The 20041-nt window shown below is 45.5% G+C and overlaps 1 protein-coding gene across 1 annotated transcript in view; it reads left to right on the forward strand.

Annotated features, from left to right (window-relative positions):
* LOC122554658 (dysferlin-like) overlaps positions 1–20041 on the forward strand; it is a 283205-nt gene that overhangs the window by 211022 nt on the left and 52142 nt on the right. Inside the window, exons 18-23 of the mRNA XM_043700348.1 lie at positions 2704–2805; positions 4506–4667; positions 6626–6794; positions 12802–12875; positions 15971–16030; positions 19498–19515. Of these exons, the coding sequence (XP_043556283.1) occupies positions 2704–2805; positions 4506–4667; positions 6626–6794; positions 12802–12875; positions 15971–16030; positions 19498–19515 (585 nt within the window). The remainder of the gene's footprint in view (positions 1–2703; positions 2806–4505; positions 4668–6625; positions 6795–12801; positions 12876–15970; positions 16031–19497; positions 19516–20041) is intronic.

Consider the following 20041-nt stretch of genomic DNA (forward strand, 5'->3'; position numbering starts at 1 on the left):
TGGAGTTTAGAAGAATGAGAGATGACCTGATTGAAATGTAGAAGATTCTCAGGGAAGATGTGGAGAGATTGTTTCCCTGTGTGGGTGGGTCTAGGACCAGAGGGGCATCATCTCAGAGTAAGGGGTCACCCATTGAAGACAGAGATGGGGAGGAATTTCTTCCCTCGGAGGGGAGTGAATCTGTGGGATTCTTTCCCACAGAGGGCTGTCGGGGGCTGGGTCATTCAGGATACTCAAGGCTGAGGAGAAAGTGGGGACTGCAGATGTTGGAGATTAGATGTTGGAAATTCCTGATGAAGGGCTTTTGCCCAAAACGTCGACTTTCCTGCTCCTTGGATGCTGCCTGACCTGCTGTGCTTTTCCAGCACCACATATTCAAGTCTGAGACAGACAGCCTTTTCATCAGAAAGGGGATCGAGAGTTATGGGGAAAAGGCAAGGAAGTGGAGTTGAGGATTATCAGATGAGTTGTGACCCCACCCCCACCCCGAACAAAATTGATGGGCTAAACGGCCTTGGTTTGCTCCGACATCTTATGGTCTTATGGAGTTTGAATTTTTAAAGCAGCGGTGATGAGACGCAGAGGATATTAAGATATAACTAAAAATATAATCCGGTCCAGGAGTACCACACCAGGCCGCCCACATCACTGCCTTTCCACCAGGAATACTGAATCCAGCTGCTTCTTGGGCCGAATGGCCTGTTTCCACACTGTGGGGATTCTGTTATTGTGTGAGATATGATTAGGTTCCCTGCAGTGTGAAAACAGGCCCTTCGGCCCAACCAGTCCACACCGACCCTCCGAAGAGTAACCCACCTCCCTCTGACTAAAGCACCTAACACTGTGTAAAAACAGGGGCTGCAGATGCTGGAAACCAGATTCTAGATCAGAGTGGTGCTGGAAACGCACAGCAGGTCAGGCAGCATCCGAGGAGCAGGTAAGTCGAAGTTTCGGGCAAAAGCCCTTCATCAGGAACAGAGCAAACACCTAACACTATAGGCAATTTAACAACCAGCCCTATTGCCTAACCAATCAGGAGTGGGATTGAAGCCACTTTGAGCAGCTGAAGGTCTGAGCTGCTGCAGGTTTCTGCCTCCAAGTACCTGGACTTATGGAACTGGGAGAGGATGCTACACGCTCAGACAAACCAGCCTCCTTTCAAGCCTTTCCATAGTACCTTTCACTGCTTTGAGATTTCCCGGTGAAGTGTTGTTTCTAGCTTAGACCTCTGGCCCTTTACAGTGCAGAACAAGGCCATTCGACCCATCATGCCCATACCAGGTCAGCTAAGATCTGACTAAACCAATCCCATTTTCCAGCTCTTGGCCCATATCCTTGGAGGCTATGGCAATGCAGGTAAATATCTAAATACTGCTTATCTACTGCGAGAGTTTCTGGCTCAACTAACCTTTCAGGCAGTGAGTTCCAGACTCTAACCACCCTCTGAGTGAAAACGTTTCTCCTCAACTCTCCTTTAGCCTTCCATCTCTTACCTTAAATCCACACCCACTGGTTATTGACCCATTTACTAATGGAAAATGGGCCCCTTCCTATCCACCTAATCTATACCACTCAGAATCTGAGGCACCTCTATCAGGTCCCATCTCACCCCTCACTGCTCCCAGGAAACGAGCTCAGTTTATCCAACCTGTCCCCAGGGCTCAGACGCTCCAACCCAGGCAGCATCCTGGTGAGTTTGGTCTGCAGCCTTCCCTACTGTGATCATATCGCTCCCACCTTGGGGTTGAAGGTCAGGATTTAACCTTGAGGCCAGTGTCCGAATACGAGGATGAGTTGATGAATTGTGTGTTTCCCTCTTTGCTCCTTGTCAGACCAGTTTGGTCGTTACTGAGCAGCAGCTGCTTGTGATATCTACCCTCCCCACCCACAGCCCCCGGCCCCCGCTGTGAGACTGGAGGTTCGACCTCACCTGGTGATGTTGCTAGCAGGCACCTTGTGAGGTGTGAACCCTGCCTCAGTGCGGATAGCTCTCTCTCGCTGACCCTTAGTCAGAAACCTGAGGATAATGGCCCACTCCGGAGACATGTGAATTCATAAGGCAGACTGACACACCGAGCGCAGCACTGTGGGAATGCTGCACGGTTGCACTGTGTGTACGAGGGGTTAAACCATCTGCCCTCTCAGACAGATATTAAAATGTCCCATTACCCTTCCAAGGTCTGATCCTCCCTGTATCACCCTGAGCATTTGGAAGTTGCTGGAGAAATGGCACTTGTAATGGAGATTGGTTTGATACAACGTGTGTGGGTGTGAGTGTCTGTATGAGAGTGTATGTATGAGAGAGTGAGTGAGTGTGTATGTTAGAAGAAGTGTGTGGGTGTGTGAGTGAGTGTATGTGTGTGTGTGTGTGAGTGAATGTGCATGTGTGAGAGAGTGAGTGTGTGAGTGTGTGTGAGAGTGTGGGTGTGAGAGAGTGTGAGAGTGTGCATGTGTATGCTGCCTCTGTGTGGGAGCTGTGGGCGTTCTGTCCTACCTGGACAGTGCTGCTCAGTAACAAACCTGGATGTAGTAATGAGCATTTCCTTCGATGGCTGCTTTTTAATCCTGCTGTCCCCACCCCGGATGTCTGCTTTTCTGGTTTGCACGTCGGCTTTGAGCATGTCGTAACCTCACTGAGTGGCACATTCCCCTAGCCCCACTAATTCCTCTCTCTCTCTCCCTCTCTTTGCCACCTTTCACTAGGAGGATGATACAGACCTGCCTTACCCACCCCCACAGCGGGAACCCAATATCTACATGGTGCCTCAGGGGATTAAACCCATTCTGCAACGTACTGCCATTGAGGTGGGTGTTCACAAGTCTGTCTCTTTCGCTGGTGGATCAACAAGATTGGATTGGGTTGTTTATACTGGAGTAAGGATCAGACCAGAACGTCAGTATCATCTCCACTTTATTGCCAACAATTCCCCCTTCCAACTTTACGACATCAGGTCCCTCCACAGTCTCCTCAGTTCTCAAGAGAAAATTGTCCTGATCAAGATAAGCTCTCAGTTCTGGTATCACATTATGAACCACCTCCAAATCCTCTCCATCCTTTTCTTAATAACATAGAGTCGAGAACTGTTCAGGTGTGATTCAATTCAATTTCTACACAAGTTCAATTTAATTTTGATGATTTCTAATTCTGATATTGATTTCCAGTGTCATGTTTGCTTTTCAATGGCCTTCCTAAACTGTGCTGTTAGTGAAATGTAGACATCTACATCCCCAGCTCCTATATCCCAATCTATTCTCCAAACATCCTGAAACCCTCCTTCTGAATCATACCAAATTATGCTGCCTCATATATTTCTATACTGAGGTTAATATTCAGTAAGGTTTGTGTTTCTTGACATACATCATTTATCTGGTTTTACTCAGAACAATGCAATTATGGCTCAGGTTCTAAATTCAAAGAGTTTATTTATAGAACTTTAAACATCTCAGAACCTTACAGAAGTCTTAGCATGAAAAATGTCTCTGCTAACTCCCAGATTTCCCCAGAGTCTTCACTGTGAGTCAGCCATTTGACACTCCATCTTTCCATACAGTGTACTCTTACTAATGCTCCATCCACAGACTAAAGCAGTCAAGTAATGTACAAGCATCAGTGATCAGACTAGAGCAATTGTACCCAGTCTACGCATTTATTCATGTGTCCCTACATTTTATTGCAGTCCTCCTCTGTGTCAACTACTGTCATCCATAAATTATGAAGCTGTATTTCTGAATGCAGGACTCTGCATTGTTTCGGTAAATGATGGATAATACCAACCCCAGTACTGCTCCTAGTGGATCCTCACATCCCGTTGTCCAATATTACACAATATTACCACGTCTTTCCCATTTTCCATTTCTATTACACTTTATTCCTTTTCTAGTTCAGTTTCAGTAAACTATTAGATATTCCCAAAGCTGGTTCATGAAGTGGATTAACCTTGTCTCTCGAGGATTGTGTGTTCATCTCTGGAACGGGAAGGCAGTGGTCTAGTGGTACTATCACCGGTAATGTTCTCAGGACCTGAATTCAAATCCCGCCATGGCAGATGGTAGAACTTGAAATCAATAAAAAACTGGAATTCGTGGTGACTGTGAATCCATTGTCAATTGGTGGGAAAACCCATCTGGGTCACTAATGTCCTTCAGGGAAGGAAACTGCCGTCCTTACCTGGTCAGGCCGACACGTGACGCCAGACCCACAGCAACGTGGTCGATTCTTAACTGCTCTTAACTGGGTAATTAGGGATGGGCAATAAATGCTGGCCTGGTCAGTGAGATTCATTTTTGTAATCAACAGGAGCAGTTGTAATCCTTACATAGAATTTTACAGCATAGGAACGGACCATTCAGCCCGATGGATCCATGCTGGTGCTTATAGAGTACAGCAGCCTCTTCCTGCCTCTCCACATCTCGCCTGTTCAAATTACGGCCACGCAGTCTGAGGGTGCTTCAGTTAGGACCGCACCATTGTCCTCATTTATTGATGGCCTGTGAATCTCCCGCAGGTTCTAGCCTGGGGTCTGAGGAACCTGAAGAGCTACCAACTAGCGAGCGTGTCTTCTCCCAGCCTCATCGTGGAATGTGGAGGTCAGATGGTGCAGTCCTCAGTCATTAAAAATGCCAAGAAGAATCCAAACTTCAGCACTTCAGTCCTGTTCATGGAGGTGGTAAGCTGTCCCTGTATTCCAACAATCCTTAACGAGGGAGGAGTTCAGGTGATGGAGGGAGTACGGTGAAAATTTACCACATTGATTCCTGGAATGGGAGGGCTGATCTATGAAGAAAAATGGGATCTGTTAGGAATCTACTCAGTGGAGTTTAGAAGCATGAGGGGTGATCTTGCTGAAGCATATTGGGTTCTTAAGGGGCTTGGCAAGATACTTACAGAATGGATGCTTCCCCTCATGGGGGAGTCTACTACCAGAGGGCATAGTTTCGGGATAAGGGTGCGTCAATTTAAGACGCAGATGAGGACGAATTTCTTTTCTCAGAGGCCTGTGGGTCTTTGGAACTACTTGGCCCAGAGAGAGCTGTGGGGGGGCAGAGTCCTTGTGTACATTTAAGGCTGAGATCGATGCTTGATCAGTCGGGGAATCAAGGATTGCGGGAAAAGGCAGGAAAGTCAATGTGAGGAATGTCGAATCAGCCATGATTCTATTGAATGGCTGAACAGCCCACTCCTGTCCCTGTTTCTTCTGGTCTTCAATCTACTGTCCTTACCTGGTCTGGCCTTCTATGTGACTCCAGGCCAACAGCAAGGTGGTTGACTCTTAATTGCCCTCTGGGCAATTGGGAATGGGCTATAAATGTTGGCCCAGTGGCGATGCCCATATAACGTGAAAGAATAAAGGGGAAATGAATTGTGAAGAGAGTTAACATTTCAGTTGATGTCCTTTCATTATAATTGGGGGAGGTTAGAGATGTCATTCACTTTACATGAGTGTAAAGGCAGGGCAACTGGGATAGTGAGGGGTAGAAACAGGTAAAAGGAATGTCTGTGACCCAGATGAAATGGAGTCACAGGTCAACAGAGCAGTGAGGAATGCTATTGGCACACCGGCCTTCATTATTCAGGGCACTGGGTGTAGAAGTTGGGAAGTGATGTTGCAGTTGTACAGGATGTTAGTGAGGCCACAGTTGGGGTATTGTTTCAGTTTTGGTCACCTTGCTATAGGAAGGATGTTATTAAACTGGAAAGAGTGCAGAAGAAATTTACAAGGATGTTGCCAGGCCTGAACGGTCTGAGTTATAGGGAGCGGTTGGGCAAGTGAGAACTTTTTCTTTAGAGCGTGGGAGACTGACGGAGGAATCTTATCGAGGTTGTAAGATCATGAGAGGGTGAATTTTCCCAGGGATGGGGAATCAAGGACCAGAGGGTATCAGTTTAAAGTTCAAGGGGAAAGAATAAAAGGGAACCTGAGGGGCAACCTTTTTATACAGAGGGTGGTACACACATGGAATGAGCTGCCAGCGGAAGTGGGTAAATGCCATTAATAACATTTAAAAGGCATTTAGACAAATACATGGATAGGAAAGGATGGGGAGGATATGGGCCAAGTGCAGGGAAATTGGGTTAGTGTGGGTGGCCATTTTGGTCGGCATGGGCTGAAGGGCCTGCCGTTGTGCTGTAGGACTCTAAGACTCTATCTATGACTAAGTTGGATCATGAAAGGGATAATGTGTAAGCCAAAAGGAGATGCTAATGGGACAGCAACAACCTCAGAGATGGGTCCGGAGGAGGTGTAAACTGCAAGAGCAGTTAATAACAAGACGAAGCAGGGAGAGTAGGCCATTCAGCCCACTGAGTTTGCTCTGCCATTCCATGAGGTTGTGGCTGGTCTGGTAATCTTCAGCTCCACTTTCTTTCCTGCCTGTTCCGCATAACTCCTGATCCCGGAACTGATTAGCAATCTGTCTCTCTCAGCTGTCTGAAGTCAATGGGAGTAATAGTTGGGATATGAAATTGTGGAATTCTGCCTGGAGTCCAGAAGGCTGTAAAATGCCTTTGAAAGGTGAGGTGCTGTTGCTGAAGATAACTTTGAACAATGTAGGAGGGCAGAAACTGTCTGAAGATATTTCACTGATGCTTTAAATCTTTTTTTAATTGATTCCCTCACCCCCCCAGTGTTTACCAAAAGAGGAGCTGTACTGTCCACCCATCACTGTCAAGGTGATTGATAACAGGCAGTTTGGAAGACGACCTGTTGTAGGACAGTGCACCATCAGGTCCTTGGCAGATTTCTACTGTGATCCTTACACGGAGAGGAGGGACTCTGCTGCTGCTCTGCAGTCTGGTAAGAGGACTCTCGGCTTTCCAATGGACATGCAAGGAGAGCGGCAAGGTTTATACCACACAGGGAGGCGTCACAGTGCACAGACTGAGCCACAGCCAGAGTTAGGGTTGGGCTGAAAACTCTGGGGAATGGGACTGATAACCTTTCAGAGATGTGGTGCACACTCTGCAGATTTAGGGACCCTGCTGCCGTCATTTTCGGGCCTGGACACTTCCATCTGTGTCCTTTCTCTCTCTCTATTCTGTGAGACTGAGTCTCTCGTCAATGAGATTGTTTCCATTTATGTGATCACACACACACACACAATCCACAACACCATGGAGGACTTCCCTACAATTCTACAAATACCAGCAGATGTTTTCGATCTCCTGGAGAGGATAGATATGGTCTTTGTGTAACAACGTATGCAAAAACATCAATGCCTCTGACAGTGCAGCACACCCTCAATCCTACACCCTCAATGAGCACCAGGTGGACTCAAAGTACTTCTGGAGTGGCTGTGAGCCCATACCCTTCAGACCTAGAGTAGCGGTGACTGACCAGATCATGGTTGATAACTAAGGCGGGCAGCAACAATGAATGTGACTTTCCTATTCAGAAACGGAGGGAGACTGAGAGTTGGAAACGACAGGCCAGCTAGCTTAACGTCAGCTGTAGAGAAGATATTATTGAAAGTAAGTCAGCAGGGCATGTAGAGGAGTTCAAGGCAGAGTCAACATGCTTTTGTGAAAGGAAAACCATGTTTAGCTAATTTATTGGAGCCCTTTGAGGAATTAACTTGTCCAGTAGATAAAGGGGAACCAGTGGATGGAGAGTATTTTGATTTCCAGAAGGTATTTGATAAGGGGGTCACGACGAAGGTCATTGTCGAAAATAAAACCTCATGATGTGAAGGGTAACATATAAACATGGACAGTAGATTGGCTGGTTACTAGGAAGCAGAGAGAAAGAATAGATTTTTTGATTGGTAGCTGGTGTGCCACAGGGGTCAGTGCTGGGACCACAAGTTTGTACAAATGATAGAAACAATGAAGGGACCAAAGAGCTGGTTGCTGAAGTGGCCAATGACCACAAAGAGAAATAAGACTCTAGAACTTGAGGGCACTGTTAAAATAATCCATCATTTACATAACTCAGAGATCAGGAGAACCATTTTTCTGAGTGTTTTGAACTCGTGTCCTCGAAAGGCAGTCAAAGCAGAATCATTGAGAATGTTTAAGGAAGAGTTTCTTGATAAACAAAGGGGTGAAAGATCATTGAATGGACGTGGGAAGACCAGTGACCTTCTGGTATGATCATTAGACTATTAGTCCAGAAACCCAAAGTAATGTTCTTGGCATCTGACCTTAAAATTCTGCCATAGTAGACAGTAGATTCTGCAATAAAAAGTCTCATGGTGACCATGAAATTGTTTCAGGGGAAGAAAAGAATCTTCTGGTTCATTAATGTGCTGGTGGGAAGGAATCTGCCATCCTTACCTGGTCTGGCCTACATGTGACTCCCTAATTGCCCAGAGGACAGTTAAGAGTCAACCACATTGCTGTGGGTCTGGCCTACATGTGACTCCAGGCCCTTAGCAACATGGCTGACTCTTAACTCCCCACTGGGCAATTAGGGAAGGGCAGTAAATGCCGGCCCAGCCAGTGATGCCACATCAATAGTAAAACAAACTTGGAATTAAAAGGGTAGCCATAGTCTTATTGAGACGGGTGAGTGGTCTACTCCTTTCCTGATTCAGTGCTGAGAGATGATGCAGGTTCAAGGGAGAATAAGGTTGAATCCGTTTGGGTGGCAATTAGAAATCATACAAAGAAAAGCTCACTGGCACCATCACACTGGGGCTGGCAATAAGCAAAGAAATAATTAATGCCTGTAAAAATGGTACAGCAATTATCATGGGGGATCTTTAATCTACATGTCGATTGGTCGAATCTGGCTGGTCAGGGTATCCCTGAGGAGGAGGGCTTTGAGTGCATCTGTGATAGTTTTCTCAAAGCAACGAGGGAGCAAGCTATCCTAGATCTGGTCCTGTGTAATGAGACAGGAATAATTAATGACTTCATAGTCAGGGATTCTCTTAGAAGGAGCGATCACAGTATGGTTGAACTTAGAATACAGATGGAGAGTGTGAAGATAAAATCCAATACTAGGGTCTTGTGCTTAAACAAAGGAGACTCAAATAGGATGAGGTGGGAGTTGGCTAAAGTAGACTGGAAACAAAGACTTACTTCATGGTGGGACAGTTGATGAGCAGTGGAGGACTTTCAAAGCAATTTTTCAAAGTGCTCAGCAGAACTATACTCCAGTGAAAAGGAAGGACTGTAGGAAAACGTAGATTTTTTTTGAGAGTATTGGAAGCTGCGGTGGTGGGGGGGGGGAAGGTGGCTGGGGAGTGACATGATACAAGGATATAAAATTATAAGAGACATGGATAGGGTGGACAGTCGGCGACTTTGTCCCAGGGTAAAAATGTTAAATACTAGGGTGGGGTGTAGGTTTCAGGATGGGACCATTCGCCACAGCAGATTCGCCGCCACCGATTAGCCATCACCCATTGGCCACTGAAGACAATTTGCCACCGCAAATAGAAGTATATACAATATTGGATGAAGCCCATCAAGTCTTTTTTGCTAAAATACAATATACCTGAGAGAATAAAATAGGGGCTATGTTGAACATACCATCCACAAACCACGTCGATTCTGCTAAATGATGTATCCAAGATTCCCTACCAAATATAATTATATGATTACTTCTTTGACCATCCAATATTGTAAATGCTTCTACCAAATAAGCAGCGTTCAACGTATGTATGCATATTTGAAATGATGAAGTCCTTGGTACCTAATCCCAGACCACAGTATATCCATTGTGACTTTAAGCAGACAGCTATCAGTGCTGTGAGAGAATGTTTTCCTGAAGTTAGAATTAAGGGCTGTTTCTTTCATTTGGCACAAAGTATGTATAGACATGTTGCTGCAGTTGGAGCAACTCATCAATACAACACCGATCCTGATTATGCTTTAAAAGCAAAAACGATAATTGCTTTGGCTTTTATCTTTATAAATAAAAAGCGCATAACTATCAAATGAACTAAAATTTCATCGTTTAATATTAATGAGAGATTTTACTGCCATTATAAAGATTTTTAAAATATATTTCCTTTTTCTGGTTAAAGTTTGTGACTCATTTTTATATATAAACCAATAAAATGATATTTATTTTAAATCTTTTTATCAGTATGTAGTATGTAGTTGTATAAATAAAGGGGGCTGGGAAGTAATAAAGAACAGGCGGGAGGGAAAACAATCAGTACATATATATGTTTCTGGTGGCAAATAGTCTCCAGAGGTCAAACGACCCCAGTGGAGAAACGCTGGTGGAGAACTGGCAGTGGCTAATCATCGGCAGTGAATCTGCCGCGGCGACTCGTCACCAACCCGTAGGTTTAAGGTGAGGGGGAATGTCTAAAGGTGTTGTGAGAGGCAGGTTTTTTTCGACAGAGGGTGGTAGGTGCCTGGAATGCACTGGCAGGGGAGATGGTAGAAGCCGGGATAATATAAATGTTCAAGGGGCATTTAGACAGACAAGGGAATAGAGGGGTATAGGCCATGCCGAAGCAGATAGGATTAGTTTAGGATCATGTTCAGCACAGGCGTGTGGGCCAAGGCACCTCTTCCTATGCTCTACTGCTCTGTGTTGAATTAGAATTGATTTGCCTTATATTGAGTTGAACCAAAAGCTTTAGAACATAGAACATAGAACAATACAGTGCAGAACAGGCCCTTCAACCCTCAATGTTGCACTGACCTGTGAACTAATCTAAGCCCATCCCCCTACACTATCCCATCATCATCCATGTGCTTATCCAAGGATTGTTTAAACCTCCCTAGTGTGGCTGAGTTAACTACATTGGCAGGTAGGGCATTCCATGCCCTTACCACTCTCTGTGTAAAGAACCTGCCTCTGACATCTGTCTTAAATCTATCACCCCTCAATTTGCAGTTATACCCCCTTGTACAAGGAGATGTCATCATCCTAGGAAAAAGACTCTCACTGTCCACCCGATCTAATCCTCTGATCATCTTGTATGTCTCCATTAAATCCCCTCTTAGCCTTCTTCTCTCCAATAAGGACAGACTCAAGTCCCTCAGCCTTTCATCATAAGACCTTCCCTCCAGACCAGGCAACATCCTGGTAAATCTCCTCTGCACCTTTTCCAATGCTTCCACATCCTTCCTGTAATGGGGCGACCAGAACTGCACACAATATTCCAAGTGCGGCCGCACTAGCGTTTTGTATAGTTGCAGCATAACGTCACGTCTCTGGAACTCAATCCCTTTACCAATAAAACCTATCAACCTGGGTGGCAACTTTCAGAAATCTATGTACATGGACACAAGATCCCTCTATATATCCACACTTCCAAGAATCTTTCCATTGACCCAGTATTCTGCCTTCCTGTTATTCTTCCCAAAATGCATCCCCTCACATTTAGCTGCATTGAACTCCATTTGCCATCTCTCAGCCCAATTCTGCAGTTTATCCAACTCCAACAGCCTACCATGTGGAACCTTATCAAAGGCTTTACTGAAGTCCATGTATACCACGTCAACTGCCCTACCCTCATCTACATGCTTGGTCACCTTCTCAAAAAACTCAATAAGATTTGTGAGACACGATCCGCCCTCGACGAAACCATGTTGACCATCTCCAATTAAATTGTTGCTTGTGAGATGATTATAAATCCTATCTCTTATAGTCCTTTCCAAAACCTTTACTACAACAGAAATAAGGCTCGCAGGTCTATAATTACCTGGGTCATCTCTACTGCCCTTTTTGAACAAGGGCGCAGGATTTGCAGTCCTCCAGTCCTCTGGTACTAAACCTGTAGACAATGATGACTCAAAGATCAAGGCCAAAGGCTCGACCATCTCCTGCCTAGTTTCCCAGAGAATCCTTGGATAAATCCCATCCGACCCAGGGGACTTATCTACTTTCACACCTCCTAGAATTGATAACACCTCCACCTTACTAACCTCAATCTTTTTAAGACTAATACCCTTATCTCAGTCTCCTCCTCCATGATATTCTCCTTTTCCTGAGTGAAGACAGAGAATAAATATTCATTTAGCACCTCACCGATCTCCTCACGCACAACTTCCCACTTCTGTCTTTGACTGGCCCTATTCCTAGCCTAGTCATCCTTTTATTCCTCACAAACCTGTAGAAAGCTTTAGGGTTCTACTTTATTCTTCCTTTGGGGTAATTGTTCCCTGACACACTCTCCATGACAATGCCTCAACCAATCAGAATCCACGTGCTTTCTCATGTACTCTTGTTTGTGGGCGGCACAGTGGCACAGTGCCAGAGACCCGGGTTCAATTCCCACCTCAGGCAACTGTCTGTGTGGAGTTTGCATATTCTCCCTGTGTCTGCGTGGCTTTTCTCTGGGTGCTCTGGTTTCCTCCCACAGTCCAAAGATGTGCAGGTTAGGTGAATTGGTCATGCTAAATTGCCCATAGTCTTAGGTGAAGGGATAAATGTAGGTGGGTTGTTCTGCGGAGGGTCGGTGTGGACTTGTTGGGCCGAAGGGCCTGTTTCCACACTGTAAGTAATCTAATCAACTACCCATGTGACATAAGTTGTCATTGCGTTTGAGATTTGGCATTCTTGTGATTATGTCCTGATGAGTGCCAACCAGAATGTTCCAATAGCAAGTTACTTTTCCTAGCATTAACCTATATCCTGAGGTGATGCAAGCTTCAAGGATGAGGGATATCTGGGCCATGATGTCCCACTGAAAACCAAACCCAGTTTTAAAAAAAAGTCCCATTCTTCTTCTTCCAGCCTGAATGTCTTTGCCCATGTTACGATTGGGAACCTTCTATGTAAACTGGTCACGTTGTAATGCCACCTTCCCACCAGTGGTGGCACTGCCTGTGCTTTGATGTGCCTGTAAATTGGAGGCAGCCGTTAGCTTGGACCGTCTATTCTCTCTCTGCAGATGAACGAAGTCCCTCATTCCGGGATGATGTGCTGATTGATATCGATGACAGGCAACCTCTGATCGCAAGCCAGGTAAGTGTATCCTTCCACTCTCAAACAGAACTATTCTTGGCCGTCTGTTTGTCTGTGATATCCATATTTATCTCTGCTGAGGCTCCGATCCATCTCTGTCAGTACAACTCAGTTTTGTTTTAACCAAAGATGTGCCGTTTGATGTTTCTGTGTCTCTTCTTGACAGTGCCTGGTTACTCTTCATTGGTTTCAGTTTGACTTTATTGATTAAGTGGACAGGAAGTCATAAAGAAAAACAACAAAGCTTGTGGAGTGCCGTGTCCTTTATTAACTTACATTGCCATCAGCTTCAATTTGTGTCTAATCTCTGCTCTGGTCAAACACCTCGTCATTGATTAATAACCCAACATTACAGAACAGTCGATTTCCCCAGCGCTCATGCAGTGAAATCTCAGCTAAAAACGTCATTCACAGTAGGTGGGGCAAAGGAAAAAGCCTTGTATTTCCAGATTGACATTTCCAAGACATCCTGAAAATCTCTACAGCCAATGAAACTCTTCTGAAGCGTTGTTGCAGGAAAACAGCAACCAGTTTGCACACAGCAAGCTTTCACAGACAGCCTTGTTATAGTGACCGTGTGATCAGTTTTGGTTCAGCCACATTCGTAATAGTGTTTTCTGTTTCAATTTCACCTGTAATTCATCTTTTCACACACTGGCCTCTGAGACACAAGGTTCCATGTTCCAAATCCCACACTAGGGAAACATCAACTCTGCCCGCAGTTCCTTCTATAGGAAGGGTAATATTAAATTAGAAACAGCGCAGAAAAGATTTACTGGCATGCTACCTGAATTGGAAGGTTTGAGTTAGAGGGAGAGGCTGGATAGCTGGGTCCTTTTTTCCCCTGAACTGTAGGGGATCTTATAGAGGTCTATAAAATCATTAGACACACAGATAAGGTAGCTAGCTTTTCCCCATGGTAAGGGAGTCTAAAACTGGAGGGCATAGATTTAAGGTGAGAGGGGAGAGATACAAAAGGGTGCTGGGGGCAATGTTTTCACACAGAGGGTAGTGTGTGACTGGAACGAGCTGCCAGAGGCAGTGGTGGAAGTGAGTACAATTTTGTCATTTAAGAAACATTTAGACAGGTACATGGATGGGATAGGTATGGAGGGATGTGGACCCAATGCAGGCAAATGGGAGCAGTTTAATTGTGAAAACTGAGGGGGCAGGGGCCTGTTTCCATGTTATCGACCTTGATGATTCTGTGACTCTGTGACTGAAGGAGGTAGTACGCTGTCAGAGATGCTGAGATTGAGAGGAAATGTTCAAAGAATCATAGAATTGTTTCGCTGTAACGGTGGCCACTTGGCCCCTCAGGCCTGTTCCGGTTCTATTCCCTAATACCAACCTCCTGTCTTGTCCCCACAGCCCCACACACCGTTTCTATCGGAATAATCATCCAATTCCTCAGCTGGACCTGCCTCCATCCCTTTTCCAGTCAGTGCCTTCCATACGCTAACTACTCGCCGAGTGAGAAAGTGTTTTCCTCACATCACTGTTGCTTAGTTTGCACAGCTATGCCCCTCTTGTTCTTGTTTCTTTCTCGAGCAGGAACTTCTCCCTGTCTACTCTCTCCAGATCACCCATGATGCTGAAAACCTCCATCAGATCTCCTCTCAGCCTTCTCTCCAGGGAGAACAGTCCCAACCTCCTCAATCTATCCTCATCTCTGCGGTTTCTCATCCCTGGAACCATTCATGTCAATGGTTTCTGGACTGTCTGTCCAATGTGTTCATATCTTTCTGATAAAGTGGTGCTCACAAATACATATCCTACTCTAATGTTAATTCAGCACGCCAACTGAGATCTAACAAGTGTCTGGTACAAGTTCAACATTATCTCCTTGCTCTTGTTCTCCATGAAGTGGATGTAGAAAATTCCGTGACCCTACTTTGTGGAGGAACAGGAGAGCTTTCCATGGCATCTAGGTCACTATTTATTCTCCAATCCACATCACCAAAACAGATGATCTGGCCACTGTCCCATTTGTGGGAGCTTGCTGTGTGCAAATTTGAAGAGAAGGCAATGACCTCGAGGTCTTATCGCTAGATAATTAATACAGCAACCCAGATGATGGAATTTACATTCAATAAAAATCTAGAATTAAGAGTCCAACGATGACCATGTAAATGTTGACAATTGTCAGGAAAAATCCATTTAGTTCATTAATGTCTTTGAAGGACCATCCTACCTGGTCTGACCTGCATATGGCTCCAGAACCACAATGATATGGTTGAGTCTTGACTGCTCTCTTGGATGGGCAGTGATTGCTGGGCCAGCCAGTGATGCCCACATCCTGTGATTGACGTGGTGTGGGTATCACAGAGCCATGGCTGCAAGGGAACCAGGGCTAGGAACTAAATATCCAAGGATACGTGTCCAATCAAAATGACAGGCAGATGGACAGAGGGAGCGGAGTTGGCTTGTTAGTAAGAAATGGAATTAAATCGACAGCAAGAAGTGATATTGAGTCGGAAGGTGTAGAATCTGTGTGGGTGGAGTTGGGGAGCCATAAGCAAGGAAAGACCCTGATGGTAGTAAAATGCACATGGGTGTGGTTAGGCCAGGGTGGTTTGCCACTTCTTGGTGCACAGTAGATCCTTGGAACAGATTCCCAGCTGATGCCATGAATGTTGACTCAGGGCATGTGCTCACAAGGGATCTGGATCAGTTCAAATCTGAGCACCTCTTGGAATAGTTAGATGGATCCCAGGTACCATTATCATGGTCAGTGGAGTACAGGACTTGCTCTCAGTTAATTGAATTGATTAAAGTGGGATTTTCCAACATTTTTCTCTCCTCACTGACCTTGGATCTGGATCCAATAGTCTTGACTTGTGCTGGAGATGGATCGTGGGGAGAAGAGTTGTCTAATCATTGAACTTTAGGGTCTTAAACCAAACTGATAGCCTTTCCCATCGGGTTGAGCCAGTGCTGGTAGGATGAATGAACAGTATTATACTTCCAAAGGTGATGTTGAGACCTGCCTTGAAGATGTTTGGATGGAGATGCCCTTCCATACGTGTTTCATATACTCATTCTCATTGTTGCTTCTTGCACTAACCCTTCTAACAACTCCTTTTAATTTGCAGTTTGCAGGCTGCATGACCAGCTCAACCTTGAATAAGTTCCCTTCTATGTCCAGCCTCCATGTACGTATTGGCTTTATTTACATAACTTCAGTGTCACGTTTCGGGCGGCTTTAATCACACAATCTGGGTTAGACCTTCGAAACTTCTTGGGCTGAGTGTTCTTAATTCCTTTCTTGTAGAAATCTCTCCTCTAGTTCCTGAAGACTTCACAGGAATCATTTCAATGTACCTAACGGGTTATATATTTGCTGTTGCACTATCGATCACATAGTTGCCTCCTGGTACTGCAATGAGGAGCTGTTTTCTTTCTTCATTGCAGTCACTATGGTGAAGAGTTTCCAGGTGACAGTGAAGAACCAGTGGTTACAGTCCAGATCAAGTAGAGCATAACTTGGAGGGTAGCTTGGAGGTTGAGGGTTGGACTTTATATCTGGTGTCCTTATCCTTGGAGAGATAAAACCCATATTGGCATCAATAGCCATTTGGTGTTTGACCACCAGGGTCATATGAAATGGGGTCTTTCATATGGGTACTGTGGCCTAGTGGCTATACTGCTGGGTTAAAATTCATGACATAATGAGCTCAAATCCTATCCGAACCCATTTGAACTCAATGAACCTGGTAGTTTATGGGTTAAGTCTAGGAAGCAATGTATATTGGATAGAAATAGTGCTCAGGGATGTAGGGAAATAGCATGTGATTGGGACTAGGTAACAGAACCTAGGCAGGCACAGTGGGCTGAATGGCCTCCTTCTGTGCTTCAACAATATTGTACCCACCTATCACTCCACCATTCATATGTCTGCAGCTCCATACCAGGGTAACTGCGCTAACGTACTTGATCATCCAGAGTAACTAGAGATGGACAATAAGTTAAACATTCAGCATCAATGGGGAAACATTGAGCCAACCCTCACTGGTTTAAAGATTCCTGAACATTTCAATTCCAGACTGGACGAGAATAAATCCTGTGTCTTTGCTCATCACTGTCCCTTTGTTTCTGCCTGTCTTGAACTATTGGTGAAAAGTTTTGGGGATGTTGGTTGTCATGATATCTCCTGTTTGGAAGATATAAACTGGCCAGTGTGAGGACGCTATAGTAATTGATGCTTAAAAATTTGGAAGAACCGAAAGATTCAGGAAACATACTAGAATCTTCCTAAATATTCCCGAACTCAGGAGGAGCAGCGCATCTGACCATCGAGCTGACTGTCTCCCACCTCAGGGATAAATCGTTACTTTTACTTGTTAGTTGAAAAGCTCACGAGTTGTTTAACAGTCTGACAGGATGGCGACTGTATTGCTTTCATATCTAAGCACTTCTCGCTGGGACGGTGTAATGAAATGGTGAGAATGCTTACAGTCTGGTTGCAAATCTGACAAATGGTGCCATGGATTCTCCAAATTGCTTTTATCATTCCCCCACCCTGGGGTGAAGGGAATGTGTTTGTACATTCTCCCCATGTCTGCGTGGGTTTCCTCCAGGTGCTCCGGTTTCCTCCCACAGTCCAAAGGTGCTAGGGTGGGGAGAGGAGAAGATCACGACTGACAAATACCCCACTAGATGTCGCCATTCCTGGGTGGAGCGGGGACTGAGCTTTGGACTCAGCGATTCTAAGGCCATTGAGGTCAGGCCTTCCTTTAATTTAAGGACTTAGCTCTGCTAATTAAATATGCTGATACCATATGCCCAGAAGCAGATTTAAAAGGTTTGGAAAGGATCAGGAAGCAATCATTGGGCACCGGGCTCTCAATGTGTTGCTGGAAAAGTGCAGTAGGTCAGGCAGCATCCAAGGAACAGGATGCTGCCTAACCTGCTGCGCTTTTCCAGCAACACATTTTCAGCTCTGATCTCCAGCATCTGCAGTCCTCACTTTTTCCACCGGGCTCTCAATCCCTGGGGAAGGTTGGAGATCTGCAAACCGAGGGAGCTGAGGGGACCAAGGACATTGAAGTCCTGGGAAAGCAGATGTTGAAGCACGAGACAGTACCCTCATTCTCAAAAAAAAATCATTTCTGTACCAATTTCAAACCCCTTATGTCAGATATTGGAACTTCAATTTGATGAATAAATCTGCAATTGAAAGTATGTCTCAATGATGGTAATTGCAACATCTATCATCGATTGTTGGAAAAGCTCGTCTTTTTTTCTAATATCCTTTAGGAAAAAAAATCTGTCCCATGTAGTGACTATAACGAGGTCAGCCGGGTGGACATAGAATACGACTTCCCTGATTGGGGCTGTTAATCTGGCCTAATGGGAGCTCTGGCTGACAGATATAAACAGGAGGGTCAGAGTTCTCTTCACTCTGAGAGCTGGTGCTGAGGGAACTGGATCAGTGTTAAGGACTCTCCATGTGTAAATGAAGGGTGACTTGGTGACAGGACACCGGCCTCGTTGGGCTTATTTCACCCTCTTTATCTGGTCTGGCCTACACGTGACCCCAGACCCACAGCAACGTGGTTGACTCTTAATGACCTTCTAACATGACCTCAGGAGCCATTCTGTTGTACCAAACTGCTGCAGAGATCCAATTGATTGCAGCAGGTTGCCAATGTAGCTCCCTACCCCCTTCAAAAGGGTAGTTAGAGATGGGCAGCAAATGCTGGCATTGCCAACGAAACCCATATCCCATGATTAATTTGAAAATAAGTTGGTCCTGTTCCATGTGTGGAGTAAGTGTTCACTCGATTACGCTTTGAGTTCAAGAAACAGTTCAGAGGAGGTTCACTGGATTTCTTCCAGCAATAAAGGGGGTGACCTTCTGAAGAGAGATTGAGCAGTTTAGGTCCAGACTCCCTTGAGTTTAGAAATACGAGAGGAGATCTAATTGAGGGATATAAGATGTTAAAGGGGATTGGTAAAGTGGATATGCAAAGAATGCCCCTCATGAGGGGTATTCTAGAACGACAGGCCATCATTTTAGGGTAAGGGATGGCAGATCTAAAACAGAGACGAGGTGAAATTACTTCTGTCAGAGGGTTTTGAATTGGTGGCATTCACCAACTGGGAGAGTGGAAGATGCCAGGTGGTTCAGTGGATAGTACTGCCACCTCAGAGTGCCAGGGATCTGGGTTCGATTCCAGCTTCAGGCGACTGACTGTGTGGAGTTTGCACGTTCTCCCCGTGTCTGCGTGGGTTTCCTCCGGGTGCTCCGGTTTCCTCCCACAGTCCGAAGATGTACAGGTCAGGTGGATTGGTCATGAGAAATACGGATTTGGGGGGGGGGGGGAGGTTGAGTCGAGATGGGATCCTCTTTGGAGGGTTGGTGAAGACTTGATGGGCCGAAAGGCCTCTTTCTGGGCTGTTGGGACCTAAGTTTAAGGTGATGGACAGATGTTTAATTAGTAATGGGTTGAAGGGTTATGGAGAGCAGACAGGAAAGTGGGGTTGTGGCCGAGATGAGATCAGCCCTGATCATAGTAAGTGGCAGAGCAAATTTGAGGGGCTGAATGGTCTCCTCCTACTCTAGGTTCTCATGTTCTAACTGAAGTTTTGTCTTCATTTGCATTGCTACACTCGGCAGATTCAGGAGACCATGTGGGTGAGTTTCTGAGTCCTTACCGATCTACACCGGTCTCGTTTACCGTTCAGTGACTGCACGAAGGTGATCATCCTCTGAGTTATGGCATTCACTTGCGGCACGGTGGCTCAGCAGTTAGCACTGCTGCCTTACACTGCCAGGGACCCGGGTTCAATTCCAAGCTTGGGCAACTGTCTGTGTGGAGTTTACACATTCTCCCCGTGTCTGTGTGGGTTTCCTCCCACAGTCCAAAGCTGTGCATGTCAGGTGAATTGGCCATGCTAAATTGCCCATAAGAGTTCAGGGATGTGTACGTTAGGAGCATTAGTCAGGGGAAATGCAGAATGAGAGGGTAGGGGGTTGGGGTTTGGGTGGGATAGCCTGTTCCACACTGTAGGTATTCTATGTTTCTATGACTTGGAGAGTCAGAAGGAGCAGAGACCATGGTTAGAAGTCCTCAGAGTGAGGGGCAGGCGTAGGTGTAGTGGCCATCACTAAGGGGAAGGTGCTAGGCTACCAGAAAGGTCTGAAGGTGGATAAATCACCC

The sequence above is a fragment of the Chiloscyllium plagiosum genome, chromosome 1 (assembly GCF_004010195.1).
Source record: "Chiloscyllium plagiosum isolate BGI_BamShark_2017 chromosome 1, ASM401019v2, whole genome shotgun sequence".
NCBI lineage: Eukaryota > Metazoa > Chordata > Chondrichthyes > Orectolobiformes > Hemiscylliidae > Chiloscyllium > Chiloscyllium plagiosum.